A 23159-nucleotide genomic window follows, 5' to 3' on the forward strand; every position below is an offset into this window, starting at 1 on the left:
TTACGTTATCTTATCACATAACGTTTCTGCCAAACCAGTTTGTTAAATCTATTAGGATGATTCCACCTCCAAGTGTCTCTCCATTTGAAAGACTCTCTGCTGCTATCATTTTAGGAGGATGTGAATGAGTCTCTCCATCCCCACTCCACCCTCGTACCCCAATGCTGGTTGCTGCATTTGCATACATCTCAAAAAAAATAAAAGGGATTGCTGGATGGGGCAAGCTGTGTTTATTATAGTCTAGGGCTTATACAAGATTGGGAAACATGTGGAATTAGAAAAACAATTTAAACACTGGTAAACACAGCACGACTGTGGCTACACGGGGGGAAATCCACGTGGACATTCAGCTAGAGTACATGGTGTTTGGGGGCAGACACTCAACAGGAAGGCTTTCCAGCCGAGCACGAGTACCCATGGCTGGAAGCCCACCCAGTACTGACTCCCGTCAGGGCGGGCTGATATCCGCATCTAAGCCAAGCAAATCCAGGCCTGAGGAACCCAAGCATGCCTCAGTAGAATGTGCCAGATGGCCTCTGAAACAGAAAGTGGTCTGCAAGAACTGTGGAAATAAAACACTGTGATACGGTGAAGAGAGAAAAAAAGTAAAGCACGGGGGCACTAGGAATCACTGAAACTCACTTTGCCATGTTCAAGAGAGAAAATGAAGGAAGGAAGGAGGAATCAGCATTTGCAAGAAGCTGCACACACTGCTGGTTCCCATCAGCAATGTCAACACACCTTAGCAGTCTACAAAAGTGCTGATCCGAGGGCAGGCCCAGGAGACTCAATTATCCTGTATCCAGAGCAGCAATGCCACAGTGCAAACGCAGGTGCAGCGTGAGCGTCTGGAACCCCCATTCACTAAAGGATGACGTCCCAGAGATGTTGCTGGTCAAATCTTGACTTCGGTACAATTGTTAGTTTGTTCTGCCCAACTTTCATGAGGCTGATCTAACTCCCACCTGAGCTTTGGTTTGAGAAGTTCACAGGAAATTCAGCTGGGGTGATAACATGTTCATATCAACTCTGTAAAACTGTTTATTTGGGGGAAAAAAACAAAATTTCTAGAAGCATAAAGTCACATCAGCACCTACCAGAATAACTCCCGCCCACCTGCTCACAATCCAGAGGATTCCCATGTAGGGCCGTGGCCTAATTTGCAAAAGATGCTAAACACAAATCTAGTTTTTAACAATGCGTTAATCCCAAGAGATCACACTGGGAGGCCACAGCGTTTCCATCACCTAGAAGTTCAGGCTCCCAGCCTCTTCCAGATCCTTGAGCTTAAGGAAGAGAAGAGAAGGAGGAAATGCCCACTAGACCCAAGTCTGGGGCAAGGGAATATGCTTTCCTGTTTCTGTTCCCCAGGGACAATCATCTTTGCAAAGGAATAATGTTGCAGCTGGAAGGAAAAAAAAGGAACAGTGTAAGTTTGTGGCTCCATTCAGGAAGATCAGAAGTGAGCCGTCCTGAGCTTTTCACCTACATGCTTTCATTCTTTCAAAGCAAACGTCCAGTTAATAAAAGAACCAGAGCGACCAGGGCTCCCTCCACCTCCATACCTGGAATCTCATTCCCGCCACAAGGATTTATCATGAGTTGCTACAGGCAGTCTGGAAATTCATTTCCCAACGACCCCACCTCCCGCCCGCAGCTTTGTGTCTAGCAAGCATGCAGTGCACGCTGCAGTGTGAATGAACGGACACGGATACTTTACCCCAGCAGTCCTTTTCCCGCCCAGCGTGTCGGCACGAGTCTAAGCTGGTATTTCTCCCCTCTGCGGATCACTGTCACATTCAGGGGCTTCTGAAAGGAAAATGAGCTCATTTTATGTTCAACCTCCTTAGTAACTCAAAGAGATTCAGGCTAGAATGCTGAGATACTGTCCTTTTTTTTTTTTTTTGGCCGCGAAACATGTGGGATCTTAGTTGCCCCACCAGGGATCAAAACCACACCCCCTGCAGTGCAGGCGTGGAGTCTCTTAACCACTGGACCTCCAGGGAAGTCCCACCCACCAGACTGGTAGTAAGGATGCTTATTTTAGGCATTATTCCTACAACTAGTGAGAATGTGGAGGACGTGGCACTCTGGGGGCAGGCAGTGGGGCTACAGATTTGGTACCCTCTTCCTGGAAGAACACAATTGCCCCCAGCGACAACAAAGCATCTTTAAAAGGTGCATATAAGATATATTCTGCAAAAGTACAAGATGATATATGAACAAAGCATTTATCCCAGGACTGTTTATAAATTTCAAAAACTGAAAACACCCAAAACATCCCTCAATAAGGTATTGGTCAAATACAGTATAGTGAATAGCAGTTTGTTTAGTAAAAACAAAACAAAACCAGCCAAGTATGAATCCATTTGAATATATGTCCTAAAAGGTCATATGTGTTGTAAATCAAGTATACTTCAATTTAAAAATAATAATTTAAAAATAAATAATAAAAATAATAGTAAAAGCTCTAAAAATTCAATAAATAAATAAATAGACATAGGACTTCCCTGGTGGCGCAGTGGTTAAGAATTCTCCTGCCAATGCAGGGGACATGGGTTCGAGCCCTGGTCCGGGAACATCCCACATGCCGCGGAGCTACTGAGCCTGCGTGCTAAAACTACTGAAGCCCGCACACCTAGAGCCCATGCTCTGCAACAAGAGAAGCCAACGCAATGGGAAGCCCGCGCACCACAACAAAGAGTAGCCCCCATTCGCCGCAACTAGAGGAAGCCGGCGTGAAGCAACAAAGACCCAACGCAGCCAAGAATAATATTAATTAATTAATTAATCTAAATAAATAAATAGACATATGTGTTGCTTGGTGCATACAAAGTTTTCTGGAAGATAAACTGTTAACAGTGGTTACTTCCAGAAAGAAGCACTAGCAGTTTGGAGTAAGAGAAGAAGACATTTACTTTTCTATCTTTCTGTACCATTATTTCTTCTTTACTATGCATATGTATTACCTTAACAAAAAAATTAAAGTAGGTACAATATATACCAAAGAAAATTATAAGTTAAAACAAGTTTCATCAAATTTTAAAACTTCTGTACATCAAAGGACACTGTGAACATAGTGAAAAAGCAACCCACAGAATGGGAGAAAATATCTGCAAATCATATATCTGATAAGGGATTAATATCCAGAATATATAAAGAATTCAACAGCAACAACAAACAACCCAATTAAAAAATGAGCAAAGAACTTAAACATTTCTCCAAAAAAGATATACAAATGGCCAATAAGCACATGAATAGATGGCCTACATCACTCATCATTAGAGAAATGCAAATTAAAACCACAATGAGATATCACCTTATACCCATTAGGATGGCTATTATCAAAAAAAACAAAGGGGGGCTTCCCTGGTGGCGCAGTGGTTCAGAGTCCGCCTGCCGATGCAGGGGACACGGGTTCGTGCCCCGGTCCGGGACGATTCCACGTGCTACGGAGCAGCTGGGCCCATGAGCCATGGCCGCTGAGCCTGCGCGTCCGGAGCCTGTACTCCGCAACGGGAGAGGCCACAGCAGTGAGAGGCCCACGTACCGCAAAAAAAAAAAAAAAAAAAGAAAATAATAGGAGTCAGTGAGGATGTGGAGAAATCGTAACCCTTGTACACCACTGGTGGGAGTGTAAAATGGTGCAGCCACTATGGAAAACAGCATGACTATTCCTTAAAAAACTGAAAATAGGGCTTCCCTGGTGGCGCAGTGGTTAAGAATCCGCCTGCCAATGCAGGGGACACGAGTTCGAGTCCTGGTCCAGGAAGATGCCACAGAGCAACTAAGACCATGCGCCACAACTACTGAGCCTGTGCTCTAGAGCCCGCGAGCCACAACTACTGAAGCCCACGCGCCTAGAGCCCGCGCTCCGCAACAGGAGAAGCCACTGCAATGAGAGGGCCGCACGCTGCAATGAAGAGTAGCCCCCACTCGCTGCAACTAGAGAAAGCCCGTGCACAGCAACAAAGACCCACCACAGCCAAAATAAATAAATAAATAATTTTTTAAAGAAATTGAAAATAGAATAACCATATCAACCTGCAATTAAACATATGGGTATATAACCAAAGAACTGAAAGCAGGGACTTGAACAGATAATCTGTATACCCATTTCATAGCAGCATTATTCACCAAAATGGTGAATAGCATTATGGCCAAAAGGTAGAAGCAACCCAAGTGGCCATCAATGGATTACAGGATAAACAAAATGTAGCATATACACACAGCAGAATATTATTCAGCCTTTTTTTTAAAATATAAATTTATTTATTTTTGGTTGCATTGGGTCTTCGTTGCTGCATGCGGGCTTTCTCCAGTTGTGGAGAGCGGGGGCTACTCCTTGTTGCAGTGCGCAGGCTTCTCATTGGGTTGGCTTCTCTTGTTGCGGAGCACGGGCTCTAGGTGTGCGGGCTTCAGTAGTTGTAGCACGTGGGCTCAGTAGCTCCGCGGCATGTGGGATCTTCCTGGACCAGGGCTCGAACCCATGTCCCCTGCATTGGCAGGCGGATGCCCAACCACTGCGCCACCAGGGAAGTCCCTATTATTCAGCCTTAAAAAGGAAATTCTGACACATGTAACAACCTGGATGGACCTTGAAGACGTTATGCTAAGTGAAACACGTGAGTCACAAAAGGACAAATATAGTGTGATTCCACTTAGAGGGCTGTATATAGAGCAGTCACATTCATAGAGACAGAAAGTAGATTAGTGGTTGCCAGAACCTTGGGGAGATGGGAATGACTAGTTAGTGTTTAATGGGTAGAGTTTCAGTTTGGGAAGATGAAAAATTTCTAGGGACAGTGGTGGAGATGGCTGCCAAACAATGTGAATGTATGTAATGCCACTTAAAAATGGTAAATTCTATGTTACGTACATTTTACCGTAATTTTAAAAAATTAAGGCAGATCTATCAATGGGATCTCTGAATCAGAAAAAATAAAGCATGATGAAAAACAGAAAAAGACACCATTTTCCACCTCGATTGTCACAGGATAAAAGACTGACAATAACACAGTTGGGGAGGGGTCAAGAAATAAGCACTCACATACACTACTGGAGAGAACATGAACTAATGCAAGCTTCTGGGAGGACACCTTGACGACACCTATCAAATCGGTAAATGTGCATTGCCTTTAACCCAGTAATTCCACTTCTAGAAATCTGACAGAAACCCTCACACAAGATAAGAATATTCACGACACCACTATTTGTGGTGGCCAAACATTGGCAATGGCTTAAATATCCAGGTTGGGGGGCTGGTTAAACAAACAATGAGAAACCAAGCCAGGGAATATGGTACATGTGTACCGGTACACGTGTACCAACATGGAAATCCCTTCAAAGGGGGAAACATCGAGAACAGTACATAGAGTAGGTCTTCTTTGTGACTTCTTTTTCAAAAAGCAATCACTGTAGACATACACACCCACACCCAGAAAATGTGTGAGAGCTTCACTGATGTGCTTCCAGTTCTGGAAATGATGGCCCTGGGAGAGCTAGAAATCCAGAGGGTTTCTACCTATGGCACATCCTAAATGTCTTTCTGATTTGCCCACCTGCACCTCCAGCCCATTCGTCAAAGACACCATCATCTCCTGACCTGGCTGCTAAAACTCTGTCAGCCCTCCAATCAGCTCTCTACCTGGCCTCCGGAGAAATCTTTTCAAGGCACGAAGCTGCTTACAGCTGTTATTCTCCAGCTTGGAAGAAGCTCTCTACTGCTGCTCGGGAACAATGAAGAAGGGCCCTGCCTCCTCCCCTCTCCCCCTCTTCCTTGCTCTGGGTTCCAATCAGCCTTCTCTGATCCTCTCACCTCAGGGCCTTGACCCTGCTGGTGGGCTCCTCTCCCTGCCAGTCTTGATAAACTTCAATACACTTAGAGGCCATGTCTTCAGGAACACTCTCCTTCAACCCCAAACTATATGAGAACCCTACTATTTGCTCTCCTAGCCCCCTTGAACTGTCCCTTCATAGCACTCACTGGAGTGGACAATTACACATCTGTGATTATTTGATTAATGCTCATCTCCCCCACTAAAATGTTCCCACGGACCCTTGGTTGACCTGTTTTCTTCCCTGTTGTAGCGCCTGCACCTTGCCCAGGACTCAGAGCAGGGAAGGTACTACAAGGGAGGGAGAAATCCAGGACTTTTATTCTTACTTGAAATACGTTCGCATTGTGTGACTTTTTTTCACAATAAAAACACATTATTTTTATTATTGAAATATAATTCATATACAATAAATTCACCATTTTAAAGTATATATTCAGAGACTTGTCCAACCATCACCACTAGCAAATTTCAGAGCATATTTCCATCACCCAAAAAGAAACCCCATACCCATTAGCAATCACTCCCCATTCCCTCCTCCCCCAGCCCCTGGCAACCACCAATCTGCTTTCTGTCTCTGCTTTCTGTGCATCTGCCTATTCTGGGTATTTCGGAATTCTAAAATATGTGGCCCTTTCTGGGACTTCCCTGGTGGCACAGTGGTTAAGAATCCACCTGCCAATGCAGGGGACACGGGTTCAATCCCTGGTCAGTGAAAATCCCACATGCCGCGGAGCAACTAAGCCCGTGCGCCACAACTACTGAGCCCGCGCTCTAGACCCCGTGAGCCACAACTACTGAGCCCTCATGCCACACTACTGAAGCCCACACGTGCTCCACAACGAGAAGCCACCACAACGAGTAGCCTGTGCACCACAGCGAAGAGGAGCCCCTGCTCACCACAACTAGAGAAAGCCCACCTGTAGCAATGAAGACCCAACGCAGCCAAAAATAAATAAATTAAATAAATAAATTTAAATAAATTAAATATGTGGCCCTTTCTGTTTGGCTTCTTTCACTTACCAGAAATCCTTTGAAGGTTCATTAATGTTCTAGCATATCGGTACACCAATCCTTTTTATGGCTGAATGAAATACACATTATTTTTATAATAAAGAAAAATTATTTTAATTTAAGGGTTTTTTCCTTTGAAAATATATGCATTCCAGAAACTCACCTTTAGAAAATTATCTAAGGAAACAGAGCTTTGTCTACAAGAGTGTTAATTTTCAGGTTCCCATAAAATTGGAAAGTACCTAAAAGTCTAACAATAGAATGCTGTGGGGTTTTAAAAATCTTTTTTTAATTCATAGAGCAGAGACCATAAAAACCCAGACCCCTGATTCTCAAGCTGGGCTCTGGTTCCAGGAGCACCCCGGGCCCTGAGGGCGTGAGGTCCCCCCACCCCCTCTAGCTTATCCCAGCAGCTCAGCTTTTATCTGTTTGATATATTGGAATTCCCCAGGAAATTTCACTTGAAGAAAAGGTTCTGTTGTTAGAAAACATTCAAAAAAAAAAAAAAGAAAACATTCAATGACTACTTTTGTAAAGAAGGCCTTATACAGTATTATTAACTATAGTCACCACACTGTGCATTCTGGTATACGGTAATACTCTATGCATATCTGACAGTGGCTAGAGAGTAAATCTTCAAAGTCTTCAACACAAGAAAAAAATGTGTAACTATGTATGGTGACAGATGTTAACTAGCCTTACTGTGGCAATCGTTTCCCAATATATGCAAATATTGAATTACTATGTTGTACATCTGAAACTAATATCATGTTATTTGTCAGTTATACCTCAGTTTTTTTTAAAAAAGAAAGGATTTATAGGCCTATAAAGAGCCTAAGAATATATTTAACTGGAAAAGACCAGTGGCTATTATGAGTAATCACCAAAAACTGGAAAACAACCTAAATGCCCCACACTGGGAAATGGATGAAGAGTCTGGGGCTCATTACACAGTGGAGCTACTCAGCAGTGAAAAGGGATGAACTACAGATGCACGTGACCATGTGGAAGAACGGCAGATTCATGACACTGGGTGAAAGTAGCCAGACTTAAAGGTCTTTATACTCTGCAGTTTCACTTATATGACATTCTGGAAAAGGTAAAGCTACAGGGATGGAGCACAGATCAGTGATTTCCGGGCGATGGGGGTGCAGGGAGGGCTTACCTACAAAAGCATGAGATCATTTCGGGCTGTAGAACTGCTCTGTATCTTCATGTGGTGACATTTACATAACTACATACAGTTGACAAAATTCACAGTACTGGACACTGAAAAGGGGGAATGTTGCTGTGGGTCAATTAGACCTTAATGAAAGCAACCAGTAGCTCTGTGTGCTGATGTATGAAGGACACACAGTTGGAAAGTGGCTGCCTTTGGAGGACAGGAAATGCACCTGGAGGAGAGGGAGGTTTTTCATTCCATGTTCTTTGGTTCTGTTTTTACCATGTGTATGTATTACCTCTACCAGGAAAAAAAAAAAAGACGTATTTACAAAGCAAACCACTAACAATGAGCCCAGACAACTACAAAGTTTAAAAGTATGCGCAGCAAGGTACCCAAGAGACGTGAGTAAACTATGACACACTAGCAAGCTGGGGGTGGGGTGGGGTGGGGAGGAAGGAGAGAAAAACTGAGACTTTGGGTAAACATAACAGAATGAACCTACATCTGCATCATCTCTAGAAATCTCACTTAAATGATGATGGGACAGGAAAGAGGTAACAAAGGTACCATGCCACAAGGATAAACTCTTTGAAATTCCTTCCTTCCAAAGCTAAAGAATAATTCCCCTCCCTTTGAGTGTAGGCTGGACTTCGTCGCTTCTAACGAATAAAGTGGAATGAGAGTGTGAATCTTCAGAGACTGAGTCAGGGCAGGTGCTGCTGACTCCTCTCTGCTCTCACTTGGACCGCCCATTCTTGGGGAGGTCAGCCACCACGCTGTGGGGCACTCAAGCGGCACTGTGGAGAGGCCCTTGTGATGAGGAACTGAAGTCTCCTGCCAAAGCCATGTGAGTGAGGGACCTTGGAAACAGATTCTCTAACCTCAGTCAAGCCCTCAGATGACTACGGCCTCCGCTTATATCCTGACCACAACCTCATGAGAGACCCTGAGCCCAAACCACCCAGCTACATGGCTCCTGGACACTGCCTGACCGCCCAAACTGTATGAGATAATAAATGCTTGATGCTTCAAGCTGTTAAAGCTCTGGGGTGATTTCTCACTCACCAACAGACAAATAATACACCCTTTATAGCCAGGGGTTAAAGGGAAGCAGAGCAGGAACAAATGGATTTGTTCCGGGGAACCCAGAAAGGCTCCAAACAAACAGATCAAAGAAACAGAATAAAGAATCGCATACATAAGAATTATAGAACAGAGGTGGCAATATAAATGAGTGGGTAAAGAACTAACTTTTCAATAAATGGTGTTGGGACTACTACTGTCCATTTGGGGAAAAAAATTAAGTTTGGCGCCCTGCCTCACACCATTCAGAAAAACTAATTTCAGATAAGCTATAAACCCAAGAGAAATGAAAACCTATGACCACACACAAACTTACATAGAATGTTCACAGAAGTATGACTCTATAACAATAGAGAAAAAGTGGAAACAACCTAAATATTCACCAACTGATGAATGGATAAATAAAATATGGTCTATCCATACAACGGGATATTATTCGGTCATAAACAAGAATGAAGTCCTGGGATCCCCTGGTGGCGCAGCGATTAAGAATCCGCCTGCCCTTTTTTCCCATCTTGCAAGATGGTGGGTGAAAAGGCTGAGAAGCCAGATACTAAGGAGAAAAAACCTGAAGCCAAGAAGGCTGATGCGGGTGGCAAGGTTAAAAAGGTGAAGCAGGTTAAGAAGCGGAAGCCCCACTGCAGCCGAAACCCTGTCCTGGTCAGAGGAATTGGCAGATATTCCCTATCGGCTATGTATTCCAGAAAGGCCTTGTACAAGAGGAAGTATTCAGCAGCTAAATCCAAGGTTGAAAAGAAAAAGAAGGTGAAGCTTCTTGCTACTGTCACAAAACCAGTTGGTGGTGACAAGAATGGTGGTACCCGGGTGGTTAAACTTCGCAAAATGCCTAGGTATCATCCTACTGAAGATGTGCCTCGAAAGCGGTTGAGTCACGGCAAAAAACCCTTCAGTAAGCATGCGAGAAAACTGCGTGCTAGCATCACTCCTGGGACCATTCTGGTTATCCTCACTGGGCGCCACGGAGGCAAGAGGGTCACTTTCCTGAAGCAGCTGAGCAGTGGCTTGCTACTTGTGACTGGGCCTCTGTCCCTCAATCGAGTTCCTCTGCAGAGAACACACCAGAAATCTGTCATTGCCACTTCCACCAAAATTGATATCAGTGGTGTGAAAATCCCAGAACATCTCACTGATGCTTACTTCAAGAAGAAGAAACTGCATAAGCCCAGGCACCAGGAAGGTGAGATCTTCGACACAGAGAGAGAGAAATATGAGATTACAGAGAAGCGGAAGGTTGATCAGAAAGCTGTGGACTCACAAATTCTGCGAAGGATCAAAGCTGTTCCTCAACTCCAGGGCTACCTCTGCTGTGTTCGCTCTTACAAACGGAATTTATCCTCACAAAGTAGTGTTCTAAACTTCTTACAAAGAACCTAATTAAATAATTCGGTCCATAAAAAAAAAAAAAAAAAAATCCGCCTTCCAATGCAGGGACCCGGGATGGAGCCCTGGTCCAGGAAGATCGCACATGCCGCGGAGCAACTAAGCCTGTGCGCCCCAACTACTGAGCCTGCGTTCTAGAGCCCGCGAGCCACAACTACTGAGCCCGCATGCCACAACTACTTTAGCCTTCACGCCTAGAGCCCATGGTCTGCAACAAGAGAAGCCACCACAATGAGAAGCCCGCACACCGCAACGAAGAGGAGCCTTCGCTCGCCACAACTAGAGAAAGCCTGTGCGCAGCAAGGAAGACACAACGCACCCCAAAATAAATACATAATAAATTTATTTTTAAAAGAAAGGAATGAGTTCCTGACACATGCTACAACATGGATGAACCCTGAAAACACTATGCTAAGTGAAAGTAGTCATAAAATATCACATATTGTATGATCCCATTTATATGAAATGTCCAGAATAAGGAAGTCCATAGAGGCAGAAAGTAGTTTAGTGGTTGCCAGGGGCTGGTATATACGGGGGGAATAGGGAGTGACTGCTAACAGGTACAAGGCTTTTTGAGGTGATGAAAATGTTCTAAAATCGACTGTGGTGATGGGTGCATAACTCTGTGAACAGACTAAAGACGACTGGATTATGCACTTTAAATGGGTGACCTATAAGGTATGTGAATTGTACGTCGATTAAACTGTTGTAAAAAGCAACAATAGGGAATTCCCTGGCAGTCCAGTTGTTACGACTCCAAGCTTCCACGGTAGGGGGCCCAGGTTTGATCCCTGGTCAGGGAACTAAGATCCTGCAAGCTGCACGGTGTGGCCAAAAAAATAATAATAAATAAATAATAATAATAATAAAAGATACATTCCAGACGGATTAAAGAAGAGCTAAAGACAAAAGTACTAGAAGAATTTCTTTAAGAAGACACAAAATGCCAAAGCCGTAAAGCAAAAAACTGATGAATTTGACAAAATCAAAATTCTAAACTTCCACGTAAGTACAGACTTGATGAAGGTGTCAGTCGGTGCAGAAACGAGGGCCTGACCTCTAGCAGGGCGCCAACACTGGCCAACTGTTTCTCGGCCCGATGCCTGCCCTCTGATGAGTTACACATGGATGAGCAGCGTGGCCAAGTGGGGGCTGTGGGTGCAAGATAAACCAAGAACTGCCGGCTGAACTGAAGGTTTCATCTGGGGACCAAAAGCTTTAGCAATTTCTCTGTACTTTGAGCCCCATATTTCTCCTGCAAAGTATGGATCTTTGCCAAAAAAAGGTTTGGCTGGGGTTACATTACTGAGAAACAAGATGAGATGGTTACGTGGAAGTGTTTTTTAATGGCATATTCTGCCAGACACTAGAAGGCTGCAGCCTGTTTTGAATCTCAACTTTTATTATATCTTTAAGGAATGAGATTATCAAAAGGCACACAAATCAAGCTCTAATATACTACTGTTTGAACAGTACTACACTATTATGCCCTGTACTGTATTTCTTTATTTTAATCCTCAGGGATGGTTTTGGCAGCAAAGAGCCCTATAATATTAATAAATTTAACAAAATGGATATCCAAGTGAATTAAAAAAAAAAACTTTCAAGTAATCAAAGTTACCATAAAGTTAAAAGAAAAGGAGCTCATCAGGAGAGACATGTGCAATGCATAAACAGGCAAAGATTTAATATACAGAATACAGAAAGAGTTCCTACAAATCCATTTTTAGAAAGGACAAATAACCCAATAGACAATAAGTGGGGAAGAAAGACTAACAGACAATTCATAGCAATGGTACTCAATCTCACTGGTAGTCAGGAAAATGCAAATTAAAACAAGATGGCATTTTAGCAAAGTTACTAAAAGATCAGTAATAGAGTACTGCTGATGACATGATACACAGTTGACCCTTGGACAACATGGGTCTGAACCGCTTAGGTTCGCTTACCTGTGAATTTCTTTCAGTAAATACAGCACTGCACAATCCGTGGATACGGAGGGCCAACCACGGGACTTGAGCGTCTACAGACTCTGGTATCTGCACTAGTCCTGAAACCAATCCCCCATGGATACTGAGGGACGACTGGACTCACATACTGTTGGTCAGGGTACAAATTCATAAAACTTCTTCAAATTACCTATTAAAATCTTAAGTGTGCATTTGCTGAGAGCTTGTAGTTCTACTTCCAGGTGTGCACAGTTGTGAACAAGTATGCACGACTATTCACACTGGCATAAAACTGGAAATGAACAAGACGTCCACTGATAAGGCAGTGGGTGGACAAACTTCTATCCATTCATACCATGGAGTGCTATGCAGCAGTGAAAAAGAGCGAGATGTGTGCCCAGATGAAAAGATGTCTAAGAAACCTTGTTAAATGAAAACGGGGATAGGAAGCAGGAGAGGGGTATTTTAGACAGGGTGGCTGGAAAGGCCTCACTGAGAAGGTGGCATTTGTACAAGAGGAGGGAGGGAAGGAAGGAAGGTGAGGGGGTAAGGGAAGAAGATTAGCATTCTAGGCAGAGGGAACAGCAAATGCGAAAGCCCCGAGCGGGGACTGTGCCTGAGAAACGGCACTTTGAGGGCAGCCGTCAAAGGCCCCGGCCACGTTTCCTGGCCCCGGCAATTCCAGGGTTACTGGTCAGATGCCACGTAATACCTCCAACTCACCCCCTCACTGTGCTGGACCACAGTGCCAATGTTCTGCAGCGACTGGAAGTTTTGGGTGTTCACAGAGCCAAACTCCACTATCTCGTCAGCCACTTGCAGACCCTAAAGAGAGAAGGGAAAACAGAAAATCAGGCTAGAGGTTAAATGTTCTTCTGGTGTTCTTTACCCTCCCATACGCTCCCAATTTAATAAGCGTGTTTTCTACAGGGGAGAACGGCAGGCACGATGCAAAGAGGCTGGGATTTAGACACCTCGGGCAGGGAGGGGCGGTGGATAACTGGGCCACCTCCTCCGGGGGTTCCTCCAGGGGCAGATCTAATAAAAGGTGGCCAGGTCTGCCCAGTGTCTGAGAAAAGCTGGCAGTTGTATAGGCCTGGAGGAAAATGGGGAAAAGCTCTCTGGGGTCCTGACCCAGGTTTAGGGGCAAGCAGAGGCAGGCCCATCTGGCCTATTTTGTTCAGGGGTCAGAATTTAGACGCATTGGCCCTAAAAGCCCCCAGGCAAGCAGCCACGGGCACAACACTGACCCAGGACTAGAGTGATCCTGTCACTCTAAGAGCACAGATCACAATTCACCCATCCCTTCAACAAATACTCATCACAGGCTGACGCCAGCTCTGTGCCAGATGCTGTGCACACAGTGGTGAATAAAACAGAGCTTGTGTGTAACCTGCAGTCTTGTGATCACTAAAGACGACTGGCAGGACCCAGGTCCACCTTCTAGAAGCTGTGCGTCCTGGCACAAGGTACTTCAGGTCTTTGAGGCTTTTCCTCATGGGTGAAATGGGGTAGATTAGTACCTACCCCAGAGAACGGCTGTGGGATTAAATATTACATGCAGGTCCACATACACCAAGGCGGGAAAGTGATGGGGGATGGTGCGATGAATTGGGAGATTGGGATTGACATGTATCCACTAATAAGTATAAAATGGATAACTAAGAAGAACCTGCTGTATAAATAATAAATAAACAAAATAAAATTCAAAAGAAGACTAGACTAAGGCTGAACAACAACAGCAAAATGCAGGTACACATAAAAGTTTGTACATCAGGTTCACAGCAGCATTATTCATAACGGCCAAAAAATGGAAACTGAGGAACGGATAAACAAAGCGTGGTCTATCCAGACAGCACATTAACCTCAGCAGTAAAAAGGAATGAACATGAGGGAGGGATCAGTTGGGACACTGGGACTGACATATACACACTACTATATATAAAACAGATCACTAATAATAAACTTCTATAAAGCACAGGGAACTCTACTCAATACTCTGTAATGGCCTACATGGGAAAAGAAGAAAAACAAGAAAAAAAGAGTGGATACATGTACATGTGTATATGTGTAACTGATTCACTTTGCTGTACACCTGAAACTAACACAACACTGTAAATCAACTAGACTCCAATAAAAAAATTTTTTTAAATAAAAAGTAAAAATTTTTTTAAAAATTAAAAAAGGAATGAAGTTGAGATACGTGCTCCAACATGGCTGGACCTTGAGAACATGATACTAAAAGGAAGAAGCCAGTCATAGAGGACCACATATTATATGATTCCATTTACATATATATGACATGTCCAAAATAAGCAAGTTCAGAGAGACAGAAAGCAGACCGGTGGTTGCCAGGGGCTGGGGGGATGGGGCGGTTGAGGCGTAATGGCAAATTGACACTGGGTTTCTTTTTGGGATAATGAAAATATTCTAAAATTGACTGTTAATACACTAAAAGCTACTGAATCATATATGTACCTTAAAGGGGTTAAAGTTATGGTATGTGAATTATATCCCAATAAAGCTGTTAAAACTTCTCTAAAGACACCAGGGAAGCTATAACTCACTTGGCAGGATACGTGGTGCTAAGCAAGGGCCCAGCAAGTGGCAGCTACTGTTGTCATTCTCGTGTCCATTACTCAACGCCCAGCTAAAATCGGCCCTGAGAAGAGAGCCTCTTTCCCTCTCCGGGGTCACCCTGTGTCCCAGGGTCTCTCTGCAGCTAGTTGAGTGGGCAGCAGGGGCTGACTCCTGCTGGGCTGCAGCGGGCCTTCAATGGCATCTGCTGCACTGGTGACAGAGTGGGTCTGTCTGTCCACAGCCTCCCACCCCCAACCCTGCCCCAAGGCACCCTCGGGGTGTGGATTTAGGGGGCCAGGCCCTGGCTTACTGCGATGCTGGCAGGGGAGCCGAGGCTGATGCTGTTCACTATGGCGAAGGCCTGAGCAGGGCTGAGGTCCTGGCTCTGGCCCAGGCCATGGCTCATGGCCTCCTTGCGGGCCTCGGCCAGGTCCCGGGCCTGCTTCTCCTTGTCACGAGCATGCAGCTGGTGCAGGGCCTCCTCCACCTGCTTCATCACTGCCTTGTGATCGTTCTGCAAGCCTGGAGGAGAGCACCGTGTCAGGGGCCGAGAAGACAGCTGAGGACACAAGACCCACACGTTCATTCACTGACTATTCAACGAGCACTTATTATATGCCAGACGTTGTGCTAGAAGCTGAGGACCTATCTGTGAACACGACAGAGGGGCTGCCCTCATGAAGCTTACAGTCCTGCAAGGAAAGCAGCTGTGGGACAAGTGATTGCAATGACACCTGATGACTTCAATGACTAGGAGATCAGGGAAGGCTCCCCAAAGGCAGCACCGTTTCAGCTGAGACCTGAAAGGTGAGCAGAAGGAGGGAACTGACCAGGTGAATCCATGGCCACAAACTCAAACGCTCACAAGGGGCAAACACGAGTAAAGCAGGCTGGGCTAAGAAGGCTTTCGCTTTTCTCGTAATGCCTCTAGAAGAAAAAATGATGCCAAGGCTACCAACACGTGACTGGTGATATTCAGTCTGGGAGAGGCAACAGAGAGCAAAGCTGGAAATTAGGAGTTTGGGGATGAAACCTTCGGATTTTTTTCAGTACTGACGGTCAACTCAGGATGTTGGGAAGGACTGTGTGGGCCAAGCAAGTCATCTCTGCAGGCCGGGCTACCAGAGTGGCTGGGAGCTGGGTTAACTTTTTTTTTAACCTAAAGACAACTTCCTCTACGGCTCTGGATTCGGCACCTCATTCAAGCCAGTTCCCTAGGACATCCCTGGTGGTCCAGTGGTTAAGACTTCACCTTCCAACGCAGGGGATGCAGGTCTGATCCCTGCTCAGGGAGCTAAGATCCCACATGCCTCGTGGCCAAAACACCAAAACATAAAACAAGCAATATTGTAACAAATTAAATAAAGACTTTTAAAAAATGGCCCACATCCAAAAAAAAAAAAAAAACTTAAAAGAAAAGAAAGCCAGTTCCCTGTGAAGAGTTCCAGAGGCCTGAACAAACCAGCACTGCCTGCCAATCCACGTCTAGCATCCATAGGCCACAGACTTTCAGACTTTCCAGGCACCTTGGACTGTGGGCACGCAAGGATACCTGACCTTGTTCCTCTGCTACTGTCACTTTGGAGAACAGGTAAGGCCCTCAGGCATTACGAGCCTCTAGCACTCAACCCACTGGTGCAGACACGAGAAAGAGCCCAGACTTGAATAAATGAAGACATAAACCTGGGCAGGAACACTTAAAATGGTGTCAGTGTATAATACACGGTCACTCTGACTAGAAAAGGTCCCCCAGGTGATAAGCTCCACGAGGACCCCAGAGCCTTCAGAGAGGCCTGGCACACAGTAAGTCTCAAGCTACTGCTGCTGAGTAAAGGAATGAATGACTTCATACACCATATACTGCAATTCTAATCAGAATTCAAAACAAATTTTTTCCTTGAACAAAATGTTTCCAAAGTACATTTCAAAAAACAAACTTGCAATTATAACAAATGCAACATATTAAGGGAAGATGCTAGTAATGGGGAAAACTAGGTACAGAGTATACGGGACCTCTCTGTGTTATTTTCCCAATTTTTCTGTAAATCTAAAACTGTTCTAAAAAATAAAGTTTATTTTTTAGGGCTTCCCTGGTGGCACAGTGTTTAAAGAATCCGCCTGCCAATGCAGGGGACAGGGATTCGAGCCCTGGTCCGGGAAGATCCCACATGCTGTGGAGCAACTAAGCCTGTGTGCCACAACTACTGAGCCTGAGCTCTGGAGCCCGAGAGCCACAACTACTGAAGCCCGCACGCCTAGAGCCCAAGCTCCGCAACAAGAGAAGCCACCGCAATGGGAAGCCCGCGCACCACAACGAAGAGTAGGCCCTGCTCACCACAACTAGAGAAAGCCACACGCAGCAACAAAGACCCAATGCAGCCAAAAATAAATAATAATTTTTTTTAAAAAAGTCTATTTTTTAAATAAAATAAACTTGTGAGAATAGTTTTTCAAAAGAAGACCAATAAGGAATCGCTCAAACAGACTCTTACGTATATTAAAGTCATTAAGATAGCATGATGTTAGCACCCAAAAAGAGAGATCAACGGAACAGAGCAAAAAGCCCAGAAAGAGACATAAGCACGTCTAAAGATTTAATACGCAATATGGTTAGTGTTTCAAATTAACGGAGAAAGAACAGACTAAATGGTGTTGTAACATCAGGCCAACCATTTGGAAAAAAATAAGTCGGTGCCCGCCCTCACACTGTGGGCTAGGGCTTCTCAAATTTCTCCCAGAATCCTCCTAACTGGGGAGCAAGTGGACTGCTGACGTCCCACTGCTGATGATCCCATCAAGGCAGAAGCCAAGGAAGCAGATAATATGGAACACTGGCGATTCCTCTGTGTGCCTTAAACATTCCCTGCTGCAAGGTGGGGGAACATCCCCAGAGAGGGTCACTCACAGACGATGTTGTGCCTTGCGGTTCGGACCTGGTACAGGTCCACGTCTGCCCGGGGGTAGCCCTCGCAGTCCACCAGTGGCTCGTTCATCCCGATGCCTTTCTGCTGGAGGGAAGAAATGAGGTCAAAAAGATTTCACAGGTATGAAGTCCTCGGGCCTCTTTCCCCAGACTCTCGTCCTCTGCAGTCATAATAAAGGTGACAGTAACGAGAGAGGCCATATATTGATCACTTGGCACAGACCAGGTCCTTTCCCACATCCTCTCATGACTGCTCTCTGTGGTGGGCACCATTTTTTAACTGACTTTTAATAACACCAGTAATGCACGAATCCATTCTCCTTTTTTGACGTTAGAGCAGTGCAGATAAAACTAAAGACTCCTTTGAGCATCACCCCCAAGGCCAGCCTCTTCCTCCACTCCTCCAAACCCTCCTTCCTATGGGCAGCTGACACCTGGCTGGTGGCCTTGGAAGCTGGAGGGGAGTAAAAACCTCAAAGAGCACCCAGCTGAGGCAGGACTTTGGTTCTTCTGAAAATAAAAAGAGATGTAAAGGTGCCTTCAAACAGGCTTTTCATCCCTGGAAGGAACACTGAACTGGAACCCCAGGTGCCATCTGGGGAGAGGAACGGGGAGGCTAGGGGACAGCAGAGGGAGAGAGACTTTCTATTATGTATCCTTTTGTAGATTTTGAATTTTGACCACGGCAATGTATTCCCTATGGAAAACAATACATTTGTTTTAATGTTTGTTTGTTTGTTGTTTCGGCTGTGCCACGCAGCTTGTGGAATCTTAGTTCCCTGATCAGAGACTGAACCTGGGCCCTTGGCAGTGAAAGCGCAGAGTCCTAACCACTGGACCGCCAGAGAATTCCCTTGTTTTAATGTTTTAAAGTCTTTTCCTACATAAGTCAGAGCATGGTGCACAAAAGCAATGAAACATGTTATATGACATGTTTCAGGGATTTTCAGTCAGACTTTGATTTCAAGCTCAATTCTGCCACATACAATCTGGGTGACCTTGGTTAAGAGGTTCACCTCTCTGGGCCTCAGCTTCTTCAATTATAAAATGGGAATAACGGCACTTACCTCCCTTCCCACCTGCTCTGAGAATTAACGAGCTGACCTATGTAGGGTGCTTAGCACAGTGCCAGGCACATTCACAGAGTGGTGAACAGCGGCCCCCAAAAGATATGCTCAAGTCCTAAACCCCAGAACCTGTGAATGTGACCTTATTTGGAAAAAGGATCTTTGCAGATATAATTAAGTGAAGGATCAGCCAGAAGAGATCATCCTAGATTTAAGGTTGCCCCTAAATCCAATGACGGGTATCCTGATAAAAGAAAGGAGGGGGAAAAAAATAAAAATAAAAAAAGAAAGGAGGGAGAGATTTGGAACACAGAGACACAGAGAGAAGGCCATGTGAAGACAGAGGCAGGGACTGCAGAATAATTAAGTGAAGGATCAGCCAGAAGAGATCATCCTAGATTTAAGGTTGCCCCTAAATCCAATGACGGGTATCCTGATAAAAGAAAGGAGGGGGAAAAAAATAAAAATAAAAATAAAAAAAGAAAGGAGGGGGAGATTTGGAACACAGAGACACAGAGAGAAGGCCATGTGAAGACAGAGGCAGGGACTGCAGTGATGCAGCTACAAGCCAAGGATGGCCAGCAGCCACCAGAATCTAGGAGAGAGGCATGGAACGGATTCTCCCTCAGAGCGCCCAGAAAAAATCAAACCTGCCAACACTTGATGTCACACTTGATGTCACACTTCTGGACTCCACAACTGTGAGAGAATAAATTTCTGTTGTTTTAAGCCACCAAGCTGTGGTAATTCCTTATGATGGCCCTAGGAAATTAATATACATAGAAAGTAATAGGTGATGGCTGTAATTATCAGCACGGAGACCAGCTGCCTAGTGTACACACGTGCCAGCGGGAGGGATTCCATTCGTGTCTGTACCTTTCTCTCTGAAAGTGTACACGGGGGAAGGATTCCATTCATGTCTGTCCCCTTCTCTCTGAAAGCCTCTGGGTTACACCTACTGTTTCCTGTTCGCAGGGAAGGGGGTCTCGTATACTCTCTTAGCGCAGGACTCTCTATAGATACAGCATAAATGTGCCAGGGGCTAAATATCTGTATCTGCCTCATGCCTGCCCATGATGACTAAGAGTTGACTGGCCTCTCCAAGTCAATACCACATCAGACACTGCTTTCCAAAGTTGGGACCCACACCACTGGCAACTCACACACAGGGCATTAAATAACCCATTCCCTTTCTAATTATCTTCAACCCTTCAATAATCAGGGAGAAAGTCTCCATTTGGTGCTGGTCTTTATATCACCTCCAGATCACTTGTTATCTCTGGCCCTCTCCATTTTGTTTTTAACAGCTTTATCAAGATATAATTCACACACCATACAACCCACTCATTTAAAGTGTACAATTTAATGGTTTTTAGAATATTCACAGAGTTATGAAACCCTCACCACAATCAATTTTAGAACATTTCCATCACCATCCAAAAAGAAACCCAAGACCCACTAGCAGTCACTCCCACTCCCCCCTCCCCTCAGCCCCTAGCAACTACTAATCTATCTTCCGTCTATGGATTTACCTATTCTGGATATTTTATATAAATGGAATTATAAAATGTGTGGTTTTTTGTGATGCACTTCTTTCACTTAGCATAACGTTTTCAAGATTCACGCACTTTTGTAGCCGTGTGCCAGCACTTCATTCCTTTTTATTGGCTAATATCCCGTTGTATGGATAGACCACATTTCAGCTATCCATTTATCAGGTGACAGAGAGTTGGATGGATCACCTTGATATACACTTTTATATTTAAGGAAAGAGAGTCTCATTTTTTCATATGCTGTGAAGTTATAAGATTTCCTTTAAAAATAAAACTAAGTAAAAAAATGAGGCAACTTAAAGAAAAATATCAAGGGAGTAACAGTACAGGAGGTATACAGATAGAGCATATCCTGCCTGCAGTAGCAAAGTAACTAAGGTGTGAGAAATTGCTGGCACAACACTTGAAAGCACAGATTCTGGGTTCAACAGGCATAAGATCTGAATCCCACTTTGTGACTCTGAACAAGTGACTTCCCCTTTCTGAACCTCAGGGTAACAAACCAACTTCACAGAGTAGTTGAGAGGATTCCACGATATAACACATACATAAACCGGCCCCCTTCAGGCACATAGTCAGCGCCCAGTAAAATGGTACCCTGACCTCCATATGATACTTCATCTTACTCCCATCACCTAATATGAATTCCATCCGCCCTACATAGAATGTAATTCATTTACTCTTCCCCGGCAAAGTGATTTGCGGTTTTATACTAGGTGGCTTAAGAAAAACTATCCGTTTTGGAGCCAGTGGGGTGTGGCTAAGTACTAGCCCCACCACTGCCACTTCCAACCTACCTGACCCTAGGCAAGGATTTTCCCCACGCCGAGCCTTTCCTGTCATTCAAAGCTGGGTTCTTAGACCAGTGCCATCAGCATCGCTGGGAATTTGCTAGAAATGCAGTAGCTGCTCCCACACATCTGTCCGCCAACAGAATCTGAATTTTAACAAGCTCTCCAGGTGATTCGAATACACACTAAAGCTTAAGAAGCTCTGAGGTAAAGTGGTTAGTAAAGCACAGGACATCTGGTAACCGTTCAACAAGGACTGATGATAGAGGTGATTATCACCCTGCCTCTGCAAACTTATTGGCCCTGTGACTTGAGGCAGGTTTAAGTAATGCCTCTGTTGCCTCATCCCTAAAATGGGGGAATGACAGAGCTCACCTCAAAATGTTGTTGGGAGGATTAAACGAGTTAACCAATGTCAAGCGCTTAACAACTGCGCCCAGCACCCAACAAGAATTCCACAAATACCTGCTAGAACATCAATTCTAACTGTTCCTAGTTATTCACGTTATTTGCCTCACTGTCTGCTGCCCACAGAGGCCGCAATTGCTGCGCCTTGGGCCTCCCAGGGAGGGAGAGATCCACAGCTGAGAGCTCAAGCGGAGGCCGCCCTGGTCTCTCAGTCCCCGCCCCGGGTCTGGGGGCCGGGTTGGGAAGGCCTCCGGGCGCCTCCCACGCCCGCCCGGGAGCCCCGTGCCCACACTCACGCTCTCCAGCAAGTCATAATTGGCTTTGATTTGCGCCTCGATCTCCTCCTTGCGCCGTATCAGTTCCTGTATGTCGCTGACAGTCACCCCGCTGGCCTCCGGGGAGCCTCCGCTCTCCCTCGTTTCCTTCTCCGACATCGTGAACCTCGGCCCGGGAGCCCTGACTGCGGGTTTCCCGACCGCGGACGCCCGAGGAGACTGTGCCTACGGCTCCGCCCGCGGGCCAAAACACCGCGGCCTTTCGCCGGAGCCTGGAAAAGCGAGGGGCGTGGTTTGTCGGTGGGGCGTGGTCACCGGAAGCCCCACAATGCGGGAACACGCGGTCCTGTGGTGACTCGTGGAGGGGAGGTATAAAGACGGAAGGATTCCCTGTCCCACCCAAGCGCTGGCCGCGACCAGGACATGATGAACTCTTCCTAGTTAATTCATTTTCTTTCCTCATTCATTCAGCTATGTATTGAGCGCCTACTGCATGTATGTACCTGAGCACTGTGCATGGTGCTCCATTTCAGCTCTGCATCTACACAGCGCTTGAGGGTTTACAAAATAGATTCCTCATGCCCTGTTTCACAAAGCCTACAAGCTTGGGTTCAAATCTGGGCTCTTGCCTCTTACTGCCAGTAGTGACCTAGGTAAACTACTTCACTCCTCTGAGCCTCAGTTTCCTCATCTGTGAGTTGGTTGGGTATTGATAGCAATCTATCTCATAGTGCTGACATTTTGCCAACAAATATTTATTGAATGCCTCCTTTGTACCATACACTGTCCTAGGTACTGGAGGGGTAAAGTATTGAGCAGTGGACTCAGTGCCTGTCTCATATTAAGGTCTCTATAAATTTTGGTACAAATAGTATTGATGAGGACAGTAATAGTAATACTAATAATTTATCAAATTCAGTGCATCACACTGTTCTGAGGGCCCTATGTGTATGCATTCGACAACCTCACAAATGAGGATTATTATTACCCTCATGTGACAGCTGAGAAAACCATCTCAATAATCCACTTGCCCAACTAGAAAAATAAACAGCCCAAATTTGAACCCAGCTTAACCCAATGGTGACACTTAACATCTTAACATGTCCCCCCTAA

General features: G+C 45.1%; 1 protein-coding gene and 1 pseudogene across 3 annotated transcripts; one reads left to right on the forward strand and one right to left on the reverse strand.

Annotated features, from left to right (window-relative positions):
• Nucleotides 1-215: 215 nt before the first annotated feature.
• On the reverse strand, nt 216-22327 carry PSMD9 (proteasome 26S subunit, non-ATPase 9). 3 transcript variants are annotated; one of them, XM_024758693.1, is made up of 6 exons: nt 22068-22327; nt 17935-18037; nt 15340-15551; nt 13173-13274; nt 1721-1809; nt 216-1405 (listed from the first exon to the last, which is right to left on the reverse strand). In XM_024758693.1, exons 1-6 carry the CDS (start codon nt 22203-22205, stop codon nt 1378-1380), a joined length of 672 nt encoding a protein of 223 aa, XP_024614461.1. In that variant the 5' UTR covers nt 22206-22327; the 3' UTR covers nt 216-1377. The 3 variants fall into 3 exon arrangements, with proteins under 3 accessions (XP_024614461.1, XP_024614463.1, XP_024614462.1); XM_024758695.1 differs by having other exon boundaries at nt 1721-1806; nt 22068-22306; XM_024758694.1 differs by having other exon boundaries at nt 17935-18034; nt 22068-22299.
• LOC112408842 (60S ribosomal protein L6 pseudogene) lies at nt 9593-10474 on the forward strand (annotated as a pseudogene).
• Nucleotides 22328-23159: the final 832 nt, after the last annotated feature.

Source organism: Neophocaena asiaeorientalis, unplaced genomic scaffold (genome assembly GCF_003031525.2).
Source record: "Neophocaena asiaeorientalis asiaeorientalis breed wild unplaced genomic scaffold, Neophocaena_asiaeorientalis_V1.1 scaffold77, whole genome shotgun sequence".
NCBI classification, from domain to species: domain Eukaryota; kingdom Metazoa; phylum Chordata; class Mammalia; order Artiodactyla; family Phocoenidae; genus Neophocaena; species Neophocaena asiaeorientalis.

Bases quoted from the DNA above. Each gene is read 5' to 3' on its own strand.
- PSMD9 (XM_024758693.1), bottom strand. From the start codon at position 22,205: ATGTCGGAGAAGGAAACGAGGGAGAGCGGAGGCTCCCCGGAGGCCAGC. The intron at 15,552-17,934 runs GTGAGTGACCCT...GCTCTCCTCCAG, and splicing joins CGCAAGGCACAACATCGTCT to GCTTGCAGAACGATCACAAG. The intron at 1,406-1,720 runs GTAAAGTATCCG...TTTTCCTTCCAG, and splicing joins GCGGGAAAAGGACTGCTGGG to CTGCAACATTATTCCTTTGC.